At 39.2% G+C, this 16,233-nt stretch overlaps 1 protein-coding gene across 1 annotated transcript; it reads right to left on the bottom strand.

Moving 5' to 3' along the window:
• Positions 1-2,582: 2,582 nt before the first annotated feature.
• STEAP1 (STEAP family member 1) lies at positions 2,583-15,806 on the bottom strand. The gene is made up of 5 exons (XM_088834616.1): positions 15,660-15,806; positions 9,497-9,611; positions 6,624-7,136; positions 5,657-5,821; positions 2,583-2,944 (listed from the first exon to the last, which is right to left on the bottom strand). Exons 2-5 carry the CDS (start codon positions 9,578-9,580, stop codon positions 2,687-2,689), a joined length of 1,020 nt encoding a protein of 339 aa, XP_088690742.1. The 5' UTR covers positions 9,581-9,611; positions 15,660-15,806; the 3' UTR covers positions 2,583-2,686.
• Between the last annotated feature and the right edge of the window lie 427 nt (positions 15,807-16,233).

Raw genomic sequence — 16,233 nt, 5'->3', positions numbered from 1 at the left:
CTGTGAGGATGTGGTTCATGGTCCTCACAGAGTCCAAGCGCTCTGTGCTTGCTGCACAATAGGCCAGTGAATCTGAAAGACGAGGTGTTGAGGCAAGGAATATGACTTTATCCAGAAAGCTGGCTGACTGAGAAGATGGTCTCAAAGTAAACATCTTGTTGGAATCTGGATGTCAGCATCTTTTATAGAGTCAGAGAGAGAGAAGCAATGAGGAAGTAAAGCCCATAGGCAGAATAGAGAGGGCGAGGCATTGGGGAAGTAAAGTGAGTAGAAAGGGAGATGCGGTAGGGAAGTAAAGTGAAAAGGTCTTCAGTCTTGCAAAACATCTCCTGGAAGGGCCAGCCTTTGGAAGGGTGTGTTAATCTCTTCTTTTTGTTGTAGCTATTCACAGGTGGCACTTCATGGCAAATAGATGGGAAAACAATGGAAACAGTGAGAGACTATTTTTTTGGGTTCCAAAATCACTGCAGATGGTGATAGCAGCCATGAAATTAAAAGATGCCTGCTCCTTGGAAGAAAAGCTATTAACTTTTTTATCAACCTAGACAGCATATTAAAAAGCAGAAACATTACTTTGCCAACAAAGGTCCATCTAGTCAAAGCTATGGTTTTTCCAGTAGTCATGTATAGGTGAGAGTTGGACAATAAAGAAAGCTGAGCACCGAAGAATTGATGCTTTTGAACTGTGGTGTTGGAGAAGACTCTTGAGAGTCCCTTGGACTGCAAGGAGATCAAATCAGTCCATCCTAAAGGAAATCAGTCCTGAGTACTCATTGGAAGGACTGATGTTGAAGCTGAAACTCCAATACTTTGGCCACCTGATATGAGGAGCTGACTCATTGGAAAAGACTGATGCTAAGAAAGATTGAAGGCAGGAGGAGAAGCGGAAGACAGAGGATGAGATGGTTGGATGACATCACTGACTCAATGGACATGAATTTGAGCAAGCTCCAGGAGATGGTAAAGGACTGGGTAGCCTGTTGTGCTTCAGTCCATGGAGTTGCAAAGAGTTGGACATGGCTGAGTAACCGAACTGACTGAACTGATTCACAGGTGGGTAGGGTCAGAGTATCTCTCTGAGCTGAACAAAGGCTCTTTAGTCTAACAGTCAGGCAGAGAGGCAGGGTCTTCTTTGGCAAGACATTATGTATGACTGTAATAATAGAAGCAATGAAAAGCAACTCAAAGAAAGAGTTTTCAATATGGAGTTGAGTTGACAACACTTTGGCCAATGTATTAAAGTTAAACTGAGTTTTACCTAACTCAAATGTAGAAAATTGAATTTACCTTTTTTCCTGGAAAGCCTGAGTTTTATTTTGCCTGGATGTATATCTGAACTTATTCTGCTGCTTTACTTGTATATTCATAATCCATGAGTTTTTTTGAGATAGGTGTTATATGAGTAACATCCAGTTACAGGAAAAGAAGTTTCTTTAACAACAATCATAAACACTAGATATACTTGTGTGGTAGATTTAGATAACTTTTTTAAAAAAATTGAGGTATAGTTGATTTATAATGTTAATTACTGCTGTACAGCAACATGATTCAGTTATGCAAATATATACATTCTTCTTTAAAAATATTCTTTTCCATTATGGTTTATCATAGGATAATGAATATAGTTCTGTGCTATAGAGTAGGACCTTGTTGTTTATTCATTCTATATATAAAAATTTACATCTTTTAATCCCAATCTCCCACTTCATCCCTCTTTCAACTCTCTCCCACTTGGCAATTACCAGTCTGTTCTCTCTGTCTGAGTCTGTTTGATAGATAGGTTCATTTGTGTCATAATTTAGATTCCACATACAAGTGATATCATATGATATTTGTCATTCTCTTTCTGACTTACTTCACTTAGTATGATAATCTCTAGTTGTATTCATGTTGCTGCAAATGGGATTACTTTTTTCTTTTTTATGGCTGAGTAGTATTCCATTGTAAGTACCAAATCTTATCCATTCATCTGTCAATGGATATTTAGGTTGTTTCTGTGTCTTGGCTACTGTGGATAGTGCAGCAATTAATACTGTGGTGCATGTATCTTTTTGAGTTATAGTTTTATCTGGATATCTGTCCAGGAATGGGCTTGCTGGGTAATATGGTAATTCTATTTTTAGTTTTTTGAGGAACCTCCATATTATTTATCACAGTGGCTGCACCAACTTACATTCCCACCAACAGTGGAGGAGGGTTCCCTTTTCTCCACACCCTCTCCAGCTTTTGTTATTTGTAGAGGTTTTAATGATGGCCATTCTGACTGGTGTCATGTGGTACCTCATTATAGTTTGATTTGCATCCCTCATAATTAGCGATGTTGAGCATCATTTCATGTGCCTATTGGCCATCAGATAGTATCTTTTTTCATGGCTCATGATAACTTTTAAGGAGTATCAGGGACTGATATTTTAAGGCCTTTTATTATTTACAATGTTATGTAGTCTGATAAATCAGAGGTGATAATTTTGTTATGCTCAACTTTACTGAACATAGGGAATGTGCTAAAGATTAATTTCTTACTTGGAATCAAATCTGAAAGGAAATACACATGTTTCAAGCATCACCCGTAAACAAAGAGATATGTTAAGATCCCCAAGTGGTCATTTTATTAAACAAATACAAATCTGAAATGTTTATGATAAAATATATCAATATTGGACAAAAATGTGTATAAACAGCAATTCTACAACTGAGAAGACATCTCAGTTTTATTAATTTTGGTGACATCTTCCCAACCATGTCTAATCTTCAGTATCTTCTTCCTCAAGCATGGCAGGAGTAGTATGACTTTGCATATCAGGACAACAATTGGAAGGAAAACAGCAATCATAAAAGTTGGAGGTGTATGCCATACAAATTGTTTTATATCTACCCATTTATTCCAGGCAAAAATCAATGCATGTATTGTACCCAGCAGAAGGGAAACAATTCCTAGCTTGCTCTGCAAAAGAGAAAAAGAATTTTCTTGGTGAGAATGGTTCATTAAGAGTTTATTTCATCCTATATCATCTAGATCTGTTATGCTGCTTAGAAATTCTTCCGTTCATCTGTTATTGTCCACTCATCTCTTTCCCCTCCTTCTACATGTGGGTAATGCCTTTGTCTCCAGGCTATTTAAGTTGAGAAAATTCACAACCATTTTCCTTTTGGTCTCAGATAATCAAAAACACTGTCCTCCCTTTCTCCATACCTTGCTTTTCTCTGATGTTTATTTTATGATGCTCTATCCCTTGTGTATTTGCCTTAATTCGGCTGAACAAGAGACATCTAAACTCAGAAACTCTGTCTTATCATCACAGGATCCCTGTGGGAATCAACACAATGATTTGCACATTTTAGGTGCTCAATAAATATTGGTAGATTGACTGAAGATCAGTGCAAAATCAACTTGATACTAGTGATCTTTATCAATTATGAAGGCAACTAAAGTGATTCAGTTTGAGCAAACTCCAAGAGATGGTGAGGGACAGGGACTCCTGGCAGGCTGCAGTACATCAGGTCATGAAGAGTTAGACACGATTTGGCTACTGAACAACAACAAGGTTATTGACTATGATTTTGGTATATTAATACTAAAGCGAATGATCTTGGCCTTTGTTAAAAAAATCAAACATTTTTGATAAAGTGGAAAAACATTAACAATTATCTTAATGTTTGAACAAAACAGAGATATGGAGACATGAAGAAAAATTTTAGCTTGCACTGGGATACTTGGCACCATCCAGATGAAGTTATAAAAATAATTGTTCACCTATGTAATTTTATAGCATTCTGACAATAGTTCTTCCAGATATCTTTTGACTTCTATTCACTTTATGGGAAATATTCACTAGACTGCTAGAATGAATCCAACTCACAATTATTCAGCAGTAAGTCCCAGTGAATACAACCAAATAGCTAAGTTTATGTTTTTAAGTATAAATGTCCAAGGAAAATCATAGAGTAATCAGTTCTTGGATTGTTAATGAAAAATTTCTAGGTTATTAATTTAAGAATATATGTAATAGGTTGAAGATTAATCTACCAAATTTGTATTGTGTACATGTCATGGGCTAAGTCGGAGAAGGAAATGGCAACCCACTGCAGTACTCTTGCCTGGAAAATCCCATGGATGGAGGAGCCTGGTAGGCTGCAGTCCATGGGGTCCCTAAGAGTAGGACACGACTGAGCGACTTCACTTTCAGTTTTCATTTTCATGCATTGGAGAAGAAAATGGCAACCCACTCCAGTGTTCTTGCCTAGAGAATCCCAGGGACGGAGGAGCCTTGTGGCCTGCCGTCTATGGGGTCGCACAGAGTCGGACACAACTGAAGTGACTTAGCAGCAGCAGCAGTATGGGCTAGGTATTGTACCTTGAGTGGAATGGGATGGGTTGTCAAGACATAGTGCTTGACTTTGTAATTAAATCTGTAAAGTGAGGCAGAGCATATGTGTGACAGGCAGAGCAATGTAAGAAAAAAGTTATTTAATGAGGAATAAACTATTGGCTATTATTTAATTGCTATCAAGCTAAACCCACAAAATCAGCAATTATTGTGCTTGGATAACATGGCACCATCTCTAAACCACATCTGAATAATTCAGAGGGAGACATTCTTTCCAGCTTAATCAGATGATTAAGGTGTCTGTTGGAGTATATGCTTGGATGTGTAGAAAGGACAGTGAGGATTAGCTGACTTTGTGAGATTTCTAAAGATGTCCATTCATAAAAGATAGAGCATTGTGGTTTAGCATCTTGGCAGTGCTTAGGACTGAATTAAGTTCAGCCTTTTGAATATTCTCAGACATGGATCCCCTTGTGAATTCTGGCACATTGTTCTTTTTAGGGTGTGATCTACCACTGGCAAGTTAACCTCGGTGAATTTGAGATAATTTTGAATTCCAAGAATATTGAGAAACTTCAAGTGAGTAAGCTACAAAAAACTGACTTGGAAAAAGAAGACTTTAAGATACTAGAATAGATAAAATTCCATAGTCTGATAGATAAAACTCCATAGTTCAAGGAGGATAGTACAAAGCCATGTAACTTAAAAGGCATGAATAAAGTCAGAGATAGACAAATATTTTTTCTATTTTTGGATAACTAAGTAAACAATATTGAATTTCTAAAACATCAAATTTGTTGTTATTAAACAGATAGCAAATGGTCTAATGAGTTTCAAATGTTAGAAATAATATTTTTCTTTGAGTAATGCCTTTTGTATGTATCTAAAAAACATTTCCCCTATTTATAAGCAAGAGGGAAAATGACAGAAGAGCACAGTTTTAACTGGAACAAGCATGAGATCTTTGTTATTGGAAAACCATGTTATTTTTTATGGGTTAAAGTCTATACGTGTGCATGCCAAGTCACGTCAGTCATGTACGACTCTGCTACCCTATGGACTGTAGCCTGTTAGGCTCTTCTGTCCATGGGATTCTCCAGGCAAGAATACTTGTGGATTGCCATGCCCTCCTCCAGGGGATCTTCCCAACCCAGGGACTGACCAAGATAGAACCTGATCTCTTATGTCTCCTGCCATTGGCAGGTGGGTTCTTTACCACTAGTGCCACCTGGGAAGCCTATATACTAAAGTCTATACACTTGATGACATTATAAGCACAAAAAGATTTATCTTGCTGAGGAGTCAGAGTTATTTTGTATATAATTTACCTGGATATAGTGAAATTCTCTCCATGTCAGAGAATCGCTCACAGATGGAATAGATGTCACAGCCAACAGAGCCAGTATGGCAAGTGCCACGATTCCCAGTGACACATAAATTTCCATTCTCCAAACATCATGTTCAATCCAGGCATCTTTGTTATTTTGTTGGACCTAACAGAGGGTAAAAAGAGGAAGGAAAAATATGCAAACAACATGTGTTTCCAGTGCAACAACCTCCTTCTATGCTCCCTCTATTGTGGAGGACCTGATAACTAGCTGCACTTAGGCGCTCAGTCATGTCTGACTCTTTGCGACCCCATGGACTGTAGCCCACCAGGCTCCTCTGTCCTTGGGGATTTTCCAGGCAAGAATACTGGAGTGGGTTGCCATGCCCTCCTCCAAGGGATCTCCCCAACCCAGGGATTGAACCCAGGTCTCCTGCATTGTAGGCAGATTCTTTACCATCTGAGCCACCAGGGAAGACCCCTGATAACTAGGGGCCTCCACAAATTTATGACGGTATTTTTTGCATTTTTCTAAGAGAAATGACATAGGCGCTATTAACCTCCTTCCTTGAATGCAACATTTATATAATGTTTTATTAATTTATATAATAGCTAATGGTTAGAATTGTCATATGTGGTAAAGAAGCAGAAAATACGAAGAGTTAGCATTAGAAATAAACCTTCTGAGGGTGGCAGAAGATTGAAATGTGGCTCTGTCCATGAACAAAACACTTATTTATGTTGTTAAAGTTGTAGCTTACTATTTTCAGCTTAAAAAACATTCTTCATGTAGAATTATACAACCGAGCCTAGTGAAGAGTTATAAAATTTTTTTTTTTTTTAGAACAGAGTAATTTCTCAACACAGGGTTTCAACAGAGGTTTGGGGTACTGATATTAAAATAAGAAAGAGTTAATTTGTTAGGAGACTTAGACTTTTTAGTTTAATGGTCAGCCATGTCATCCTACCTGTTGATATGCCCAGTTCAGCAACTTATATCTGTAGGATCGCCTCATTGGATAGGATAAACTGTATATTGCATGTAGTACAGCAAAAAAGAAACTGAGAAGGCCAAACTGCTTTCTTGTTAACATCCACCTATCCAACCAATGTGGAAATTTCTTATACTTAGTTCCATTATGAAGCTGCACAACTGCTGCTATCACACCTGGCAAATAAACCAGTGCCAAGAGGGTGATGGAAACCATTGGCAAGACTTTGTTGATGACCAGGATTGGGATTTTATAAAAATACTGTTGATGGGACGTCACAAAAGGGTGAATTATTTCCCTCAGAAGAGTGTAGAGAAAAGTCAGAGATGATACAATAGCGGTGATTTTAATTGGCAAGCGCCACTTTGGAAAGAGTTTCTGTTTGTGCTGAAGCTCTGGGGGGCAATCAAATTCATCAAAATGGGTTGTTTGGTGCAAATGCAAAAGTGCAGGTCTTTTCGGCATGCTGATCTCTTCTGAGTCTTTATTCTACAAAGGAAAGAAAATAAACATCTTAAAATTGAACAAAACAATGGGATGTCTCTCAGACTAATTACTTACTGTTCATTGTGCTTATCAGTAAAAAAGGACATTTAGAACCCTACTTTTGGATACTGATTAACTGAAGATGGCATACACTATGCGGCAATGATCAAAGGTGCACTTAGATATCCTATCTTTGTTGGCTGCTGCTGCTGCTATTAAGTTGCTTCAGTCGTGTCCGACTCCGTGCAGCCCCTTAGACGGCAGCCCACCAGGCTCCTCTGTCCCTGGGATTCTCCAGGCAAGAACACTGGAGTGGGTTGCCATTTCCTTCTCCAATGAATGCATGCATGCTAAGTCGCGTCAGTCGTGTCCAACTCTGTGCAACCCTATGTACAGCAGCCCACCAGGCTCCTCTACCCACAGGATTCTCTAGGCAAGAATACTGGAGTGGGTTGCCATTTCCTTCTCTTTGTTGGGGTTTTCCATAATTCCTGTTACTCATTTTTCTTTAAGTCAGAAGAAATATATGCTTCAGATACGTTCACTAGATCTCAGACCACTGTGTTTCTATCTTGAAAGCATAAAAGAATGAAATAAATGCAACTGGGAAACAAAAGCTGAAAAACTAAAAAAAAAAATCCAGTAATCCTTGGTAAAAATAATAACACTTATAAATTGTCATAGTCATATTTGTTTTACAATTTTTTTAGTTACTGGACAATTCTCTGTGAAGATCTGAAGAATGAATTCTTCATTCATTCAAGTACAAAGGACCAGGAATAATACAGTCATTACTATTAGATAAAAACATGTAATTTGCATCATGTAGTCTTTTTAAAAAATTATTATTGGAGTATAGTTGATTTACAATGTTGTGTTAGTTTCTGCTGTACAGCAAAGCCAATCAGTTATACATATACATATATCTACTCTTTTTTAGATTCTTTCCCCAGATAGGTCATTACAGAGTATTGAGTAGAGTTCTCTATGATGTACAGTAGGTTTTTATTAGTTATCTATTTTATATTTGGTAGTGTGTATATGTCAAGCCCAGTCTCCCAATTTATCCCTCTCCCCCATCCCATAGACTTATATTCACAAAATATTTCATTTGTATAAGTACTAACAGATAAATTGTTAAATAGTACAAAGACTATGTAAGGAGTTAAATCCCACAGGGATGATCTATTTCCTGAGAAAGTTATATTTCTTTAACTAGTTGCATTTACAGGTAGTCAACGATTCAAAAGTTTGCATTGAGTAGTTTGTCACTTCCCCAACTGACTGATATAGCAGCAAATTAAAAAAAATAAAATAGGAACTTATATCAGTGTTTCATATTGTGTTACTTTATGAATGAATTTCTCACTCAATATGTTATTCCTAATTTCTTATAGCTCTATATGTAGACCTATAACATTTTAATGCTCAAAATGATGTTAGTGATTATCTTATTTTCTCACTTTCTGCAGAGTAACTTTAATTCACTTAGTTCTGTATCATTTTTCATGTTTAAAAATGACCTCTTGCCATTTGACTTTTACTTTCAGTAATAAATCACTGCTACACCAGTAATTTTTCCAATTACTCCATTTAGAAGGGAGCGGAACGTGATATAGATTCTGCCATCTCTGCATGTTAAAACAGTCCACTGAGATCAATTTTGTGGTTAAGGGTGAAGAATTATGGGACAGCAAGCAAGACAGTTCACTTGAAAAATGAAAATGATTTTATGTACATTTTAGACAGTATCTACTTATACTACTTATTTTTTTCTATTAAGATAACTAAGATAAAATAAATACTTTTTGTTAAAACTATAGTTGATATCAGTTGGGAAGGTAAAAAGTTTGGAACCAATATTTTCCACCACTCATTAAGTCAGATAAGTTAGTAAAAGCATTTAATCTTGATGTGTGGTAAAAGTGTGATGGATGATTCTTATTCCAAAATTGAATTTATTTGGTTAAATAGTGAATCGCCGATTAACTTGATGATCGATGCCATGGTGCCTATGAAAAAGCACACTTGTGAAACCACTGTTATATGGGCATTGATGACTTGTCCAAAAAACTTAGACCCACAGAATGTTAGAAAGAATTGGAAGGGCCTTGAAGATGATCTGGTCCAACTCTCTCATTTTATAGATAAACCAAGACCCAAAATTTTCAGCGACTTATTCAAGGTTATTTGGCTAAGTTCATGACCATCAAGGTACAACTTCTCTTATAGCCCACAGTGCCCTTTACCCATCACAATATCAATACCAGGAATCAGAGCAAAGGGTGAAAATCACTTTTTTATAACATTAAGAGACACTGAACAGCATTTGAATTATTTATAGATTTTAATTATTATTTTACCAAATTATCATCTTCTTCTAGATTTCTCCTAGGCTTCATTTTCCAAAGTTCTTCTTGGTTTGTGATGTCTTGTCTGCTCTCCATTAATTCTATAAAATAGTATGGCTTCAGCCACCTATGAAAATAAAAATTATTGTCTTCATGTCTACGTTATTTATGATATTAATGTTTGATAGGGAAATATGAAAGATTAACTCATATGAGGGCTAGTGTGACAAAATACAGTTTAAATTACAGTGATTGAGTGACTCATTTAACCTCACATTATAATCTGTAAAAATTCGAACAAGTGCTCTTCTGTCTATAGTAAGTGTATTTCTTTGTCCAGCTATCAGTGCAATGAATGACCCAGGTATCTATATGGAATTCAAAGAGTCAGATATTGCCTTTTATTTTAGGAGACTTTAATTTCAGGTGTTCATTTGGAGGAAAGTCAACTCCCCTCAAAGATAAATAGAATTGGGAATGCAGTTTTTCAAGAGTAACAATATTGTCAGTGGTGGTTAGAGTTTGATGATATAAGATTATACTTCATGAAGCTGTGTTTTAATAGACTTTTGGTGTTGACACGATTCTAAAACAATAGTGAAATGACTTTATGGGGATATGTATTATTAGTTTCAGAAAACAAACAGAATAGACAGTCTAGTAAGGTGAACCCTAATATCACCATGAAGGACTGAAATATTGTATATTCAGAGTGCCATTTTCCCATCAGAGTTACAGACCTGGTTTTGTTGGTAAGACATGCATTGCTAGTATTTTTCCAGTGGGGTTGTTGAGATGTATTCAATCACTGACATGCCCACTCTCCTGGTTAGCCCCAGGGAAATTATTTTGTCACACTTCCTACCATATAAAAGATGCCTAATGAATTATGGACGGAGGTTTGTGACATTGTACAGGAGACAGGGATCAAGACCAACCCCAAGAGAAAGAAATGCAAAAAAGCAAAATGGCTGTCTGAGGAGGCCTTACCAATAGCTATGAAAAGAAGAGACGCGAAAAGCAAAGAAGAAAAGGAAAGATATACCCATTTGAATGCAGAGTTCCAAAGAATAGCAAGGAAAGATAAGAAAACCTTCCTCTGTGATCAGTGCAAAGAAACAGAGGAAAACAATAGAATGGGAAAGACTAGAGGTCTCTTCAAGAAAATTAGAGATACTAAGGGAATATTTCACCCAAAGATGGGCTCAATAAAGGACAGAAATGGTATGGATCTAACAGAAGCAGAAGGTATTAAGAAGAGATGGCAAGAATACACAGAAGAACTATACAAAAAAGATCTTCAGGACCCAGATAATCACAGTAGTGTGATCACTCACCTAGAGCCAGACATCCTAGAACGTGACGTCAAGTGGGCCTTAGGAAGCATCATTATGAACAAGCTAGTGGAAGTGATGGAATTCCAGTTGAGCTATTTCAAATCCTAAAAGATGATGCTGTGAAAGTGCTGCACTCAGTATGCCAGCAAATTTGGAAAACTCAGCAGTGGCCACAGGACTGGAAAAGGTCAGTTTTCATTCCAATGCCAAAGAAAGGCAATGCCAAAGAATGCTCAAACTACCATACAATTGCACTCATCTCACATGCTAGTAGAGTAATGCTCAAAATTCTCTAAGCCAGGCTTCAGCACTACGTGAACCGTGAACTTCCAGATGTTCAAGCTGGATTTAGAAAAGGCAGAGGAACCAGAGATCAAATTGCCAACATCTGTTGGATCACGGAAAAAGCAAGTGAGTTCCAGAAAAACATCTATTTTTGCTTTATTGACTACGCCAAAGCCTTTGACTGTGTGGACCACAACAAACTCTGGAATATTCTGAAAGAAATGGGAATACCAGACCACCTGACCTGCCTCCTGAGAAATCTATATGCAGGTCAGAAAGCAACAGTTAGAACTGGACATGGAACAACAGACTAGTTCCAAATCAGGAAAGGAGTATGTCAAGGCTGTATATTGTCACCCTGCTTATATAACTTAGATGCAGAGTACATCATGAGAAATGCTGGGCTGGATGAGGCACAAGCTAGAATCAAGATTGCTGGGAGAAATATCAGTAACCTCAGATATACAGATGACACCACCCGTATGGCAGAAAGTGGAGAAGAACTAAAGAGCCTCTTGAAAGTGAAAGAGGAGAGTGAAAAAGTTGGCTTAAAGCTCAACGTTCAGAAAACTAATATCATGGCATCTGTTCTCATCACTTCATGGCAAATAGATGGAGAAACAGTGGAAACAGTGTCAGACTTTATTTTTTTGGGCTCCAAAATCACCGCAGATGGTGATTGCAGCCATGAAATTAAAAGACGATTACTCCTTGGAAGGAAAGTTATGACCAACCTAGACAGCATATTAAAAAGCAGAGACATTACTTTGCCAACAAAGGTCTGTCTTGTCAAGGCTATGGTTTTTCCAGTGGTCATGTATGGATGTGAGAGTTGGACCATGAAGAGAGCTGAGCACTGAAGAATTGATGCTTTTGAACTGTGGTGTTGGAGAAGACTCTTGAGAGTCCCTTGGACTGCAAGGAGATCCAACCAGTCTATCCTAAAGGAAATCAGTCCTGAATATTCATTGCCACCTGATGCAAAGAGTTGATTCATTTGAAAAGACCCTGATGCTGGGAAAGATTGAAGGCAAGAGGAGAAGGGGGCAACAGAGGATGAGATGGTTGGATGGTATCATCTACTCTATGGACATGAGTTTGAGTAAACGCCAGGAGTGGTGATGGACAGGGAGGACTGGCGTGCTGCAGCCCATGGGGTTTGAACCGAACTGAACTTTCTTTAACACCCTTCGCAGATCCTCATGTGGGCCTGATGTAACATTTTTTAGGAAAGGGAAACATAGGATGTCACAATATTATTCACTGTTTCATTAGCTCTAAATTTATTTCCATAGGAATATATCACCAATTTGTCCATTATGAAATTCAGTAAGAAAACAGATTAGCTATACAACCATTTGACTGATAGAAACAGTCCAAGTGTTTCTGAATTTTGTTTTTGTTGTTTAGTTGCTAAGTCATGGCTGACTCTTTTGTGATCCCATGGACTACAGCCTTCTAGGCTCATCTTTGCATGGGATTTTAGACCACTTGTCATACTTTATTAAGTGGAAAGTTGTCTCCAGTAGTTTAAAACACATCAAAACTTTCATCAAACAAGTCTTTGTTTTTATTTTTTAGTTGTGTTGAGCAGCATGTGGGATCTTAGTTCCCCAACCAGGGATCAAACTTGGATCCCCTGCATTGGAAACAGAGTTTTAACCACTGGACCACTGGGGAGGTCCCCATTCTCCAACTTTAGAGGTTTGAGCTTCACAAAGAATAAAGAAGAGCCATCTGTACGTAATGCCAACATGTGCCTTTGTTGAAGTGCTCTGAGAACATTTTCCATATTTTGCTTCTTTCAAAATTTCACAATATTCCTGATGAAATTATTTGTTTTGGTCTACCCACATTTTCCCCCACTTATTTTTATGATCTAAAACACATCTCCTATCCAAAGAAATGCTCTCAATTGGCCACAGATGTGGGCATGTGACTCAGTCTCGACTAATGACAGTTCTCTATTCTGTTCATCACACTGATTATTTGGGGGATGCTACACATCTCTATTTGAGCCAAATAGAGTCCTTCTCTGATACATTTATATTTGGAAGTGGAAGATAAATAGAAGATGTCTTTAACATTTTGTTATATTGGGATGATACAAGCCTATCATGCCTTCTTCTGCATGATGAAAGGAGGAAGGTGTCTTCAACAGGACAGAAGAAGGCCAACACACAGGAGCCTAGGCAACAAATGGGGACAGACACAGAAGAGTCCTGGCATATTCAAGTATTTAGAGTCTCTGAATCCAGATCCTGAATTTTTTGGTTACACAATGCAATACATTACCTATTTTCCTTGTTAGTTTGAGTTGGGTATGTATCACTGGCAGTTGAAAGAATTTTGAGTAAAGCATATGCTAATCATCACTGCAAGGAGATCCAACCAGTCCATTCTAAGGGAGATCAGTCCTGGGTGTTCATTGGAAGGACTGATGCTAAAGCTGAAACTCCAATACTTTGGCCACCTCATGCGAAGAGTTGACTCACTGGAAAAGACTCTGATGCTGGGAGGGATTGGGGGCAGGAGGAGAAGGGGATGATAGAGAATGAGATGGCTGGATGGCATCACCGACTCGATGGACCTAAGTTTGAGTGAACTCTGGGAGTTGGTGATGGACAGGGAAGCCTGGCATGCTGTGATTCATGGGGTTGCAAAGAGTCAGACACGACTGAGCGGCTAAACTGAACTGAACTGAATCATCAAGTATCTATGAATGCAAATCTATGACCGACAATAAGGAGGAAAAGGAGAAAGATTTCATGTCTGCTCTGGAGCAGTTTATAGTCTATTCCTTTAAGAAGTATTATTCCAAATCATTTGGTTATCTAACCAACATTATTATTCTGGTAACTTGGGAGTCTGTATGTGACTAGGAATACAAGTTTTATCTATTGTAATCAAAGACAAATAATTCACTATGTTTAGAAGATGTTTTAACTGTGAGTTTCAGGATGGTAAAGATTTTAACATACAAATCTGTAATTATTCAATATTAAGTCATTAATCATACTGTGAACAAGATAGGCAGTGGGAATATAAAGTTAAATGAGATGGAGACTCTGCTTTCAAAAACCTCAAAGTTTAGGAGACGAGGCAGACATTTCAAGAATGGACTACACGGTAGTGCAATGTATCAGAAAGGAAGACAAAATTTTATGGACAGAAGGAGGCATGAGAAGGGTGAGGGCTGTCATCTGGCCCTGGCCCTGGGGCATCTAGCAAGCTGGCAGTACTTGCTGATTGAGAGCCACTGTGTACAGAATCTGGGTGAAAAGCCGGAGTGGCCCTGGGGAGGTATCCAACCATTCATCTGTGTGGTAGGAAGACCATGTGGAAGAGCAAAGGAAAAACCCCAGGCAGCAAGGGAGCTTGTGGACTGTGTCGCCCACCCACTTTGTGCCCTGAAGCCAAGAAAATAAAGTATCAGTCAAATAAAATATGTTGGCTTCCCTCACACATTAACCAAATACATAATTTAAGTTCTACAATAAAATTTTTTCATCAACAAAAACAACAGGAAACAGCACAGTATTCAGATGTTAGGAACTCCAGAATCTGATCCATTAAAACCCAAAGTGTATTTCTTTCATCTCCATTAATACCCAAAGCATATTTCTGATGTGACTGTTACATTTTGCTGTACCAGGACCTGACGTTCCTGCTAAATATTGACACAGCCCAACTGACTTATGTTAATGTCAAAGAATTTAGAATATGAAGAAACTCAATGACTGGGATACATCGTGAGTTTCTTTGCATTTCCAAACCTTCTATCTATACTTTCAACTGCAAACTACCACATTCAACTATGTGAAGGGGAGATATTTTTCTTCACTGGGCCGTGTTGTTAGGCATTGCTTCCTCCCTGTGCTTAACATTCTGTTCCAAATGATTGAACCTTTATTAAATGAAGAAAAAATTTTAAAAGAAAAAAAGAACAGAGTCGGGAATTTGGAAGTGTTGGTAAATTTTATGTCTACAAACTTGTTCCAGTGGTTTTGACAACTCTTGACAAATATAAAGCCTTGATTGACTATTTGGAGGGAATTTGAACCCCAAAGCAGATCTTGAGAGACAGACTAATGTTCCCAGCACTTAAAATAAAAACTATCTGTTACAGGAACCCTGAAGACAAGTTGCACGATTTTAAGTGCTGTATACCAATCATTCATCAATGCTATACAAACTCGTGACGCTTTTGCCAAGTTGGAAAACTTGCCATCAGAGCCCGACCTTAGGACAAACTTAACACATCATATCTCCTGAGTCCCCAGCGAGAAGGTTTTTCTGTGAGTCCCTGTCTGTCAGCCCCTGGACCGGCCTCAATGGAGCTGTGTGCTCTGCGGAGAGTTCGCTGGAAGGCAGCGCGTCCCGAAGCGGCGCACAAGGGGCAAATTGAGCCGTGCTCGCCCACAAGCGCCGCCGCCCGAGTCCTGGGATCACAACCCGCTACACCCCTCCCGAGGCTGGGAGCCGGCGCCCGGCCTCGCAGGGACCCCCAGAGGCAGGGAGCAAGGCGAACCAGAACGATTCAAGGGACTCACCCGCTTCTCGGCGTGACCTGACGGTGAGTTGCGGCCGCAGCGCCAGCCCGGAGGTGCCAGCCAGCCCCACGCGGCGCCCGTGCCTCCGGAGAGCTGGCCCAGGCTCCCGGGCAGACCCCGCCTCCGTGTCAACCGCCCGCCCAGCGCCACCTGCCGGTGCCCGGCGTCGCCAGACTCCCGCTTGACTGACAGTCCTGGCAGGTCCCAGAGCTCATCTTAGGTTTTTCTCCTACCGAGCCACCCGACCACTCCCGATTTTCTTTCAGAAAGCCCGGCCCTCTGCCTGAGGTCGGCTCCGCGCCGTCTCGATCCTCGATTTTCTTTCCTTTCCTTTTCTTTACCTTCCTTCTCTCCGTCCCTCTCTCCCTTCCTTCTCCTCGCCTTTTTTAAATCTGCCAACTATTGAGCATTCATACAGTTCTTTAAAGCAGTGGTTCTCAAACGCTAACATGAATCCCCGGGCTGTATGCGCCCACATACAGAGTCAGTAGCTCAATCGTGTCCAATTCTTTGTGACTCCATGGACTGTATGTAGCCTGCTGCTGCTGCTGCTGCTGCTGCTGCTAAGTCACTT

The sequence above is a fragment of the Moschus berezovskii genome, chromosome 3, assembly GCF_049115385.1.
Source record: "Moschus berezovskii isolate FMDL1 chromosome 3, NW_MosBer_1.0, whole genome shotgun sequence".
Taxonomy (NCBI): Eukaryota; Metazoa; Chordata; class Mammalia; order Artiodactyla; family Moschidae; genus Moschus; species Moschus berezovskii.
Note: the sequence above shows the minus strand (reverse complement) of the source record. Positions and strands in the feature narration are given on the sequence as shown.

What these genes read in the sequence shown, in the direction of transcription:
- STEAP1 (XM_088834616.1), bottom strand. Translation starts at nt 9,580, where the DNA reads ATGGAGAGCAGACAAGACATCACAAACCAAGAAGAACTTTGGAAAATG. An exon ending in TGAACTGGGCATATCAACAG is followed by an intron (nt 5,822 to 6,623) that starts GTAGGATGACAT and finishes ACCCTCTGTTAG; the next exon opens with GTCCAACAAAATAACAAAGA. An exon ending in GAGAATTTCACTATATCCAG is followed by an intron (nt 2,945 to 5,656) that starts GTAAATTATATA and finishes TCTCTTTTGCAG; the next exon opens with AGCAAGCTAGGAATTGTTTC.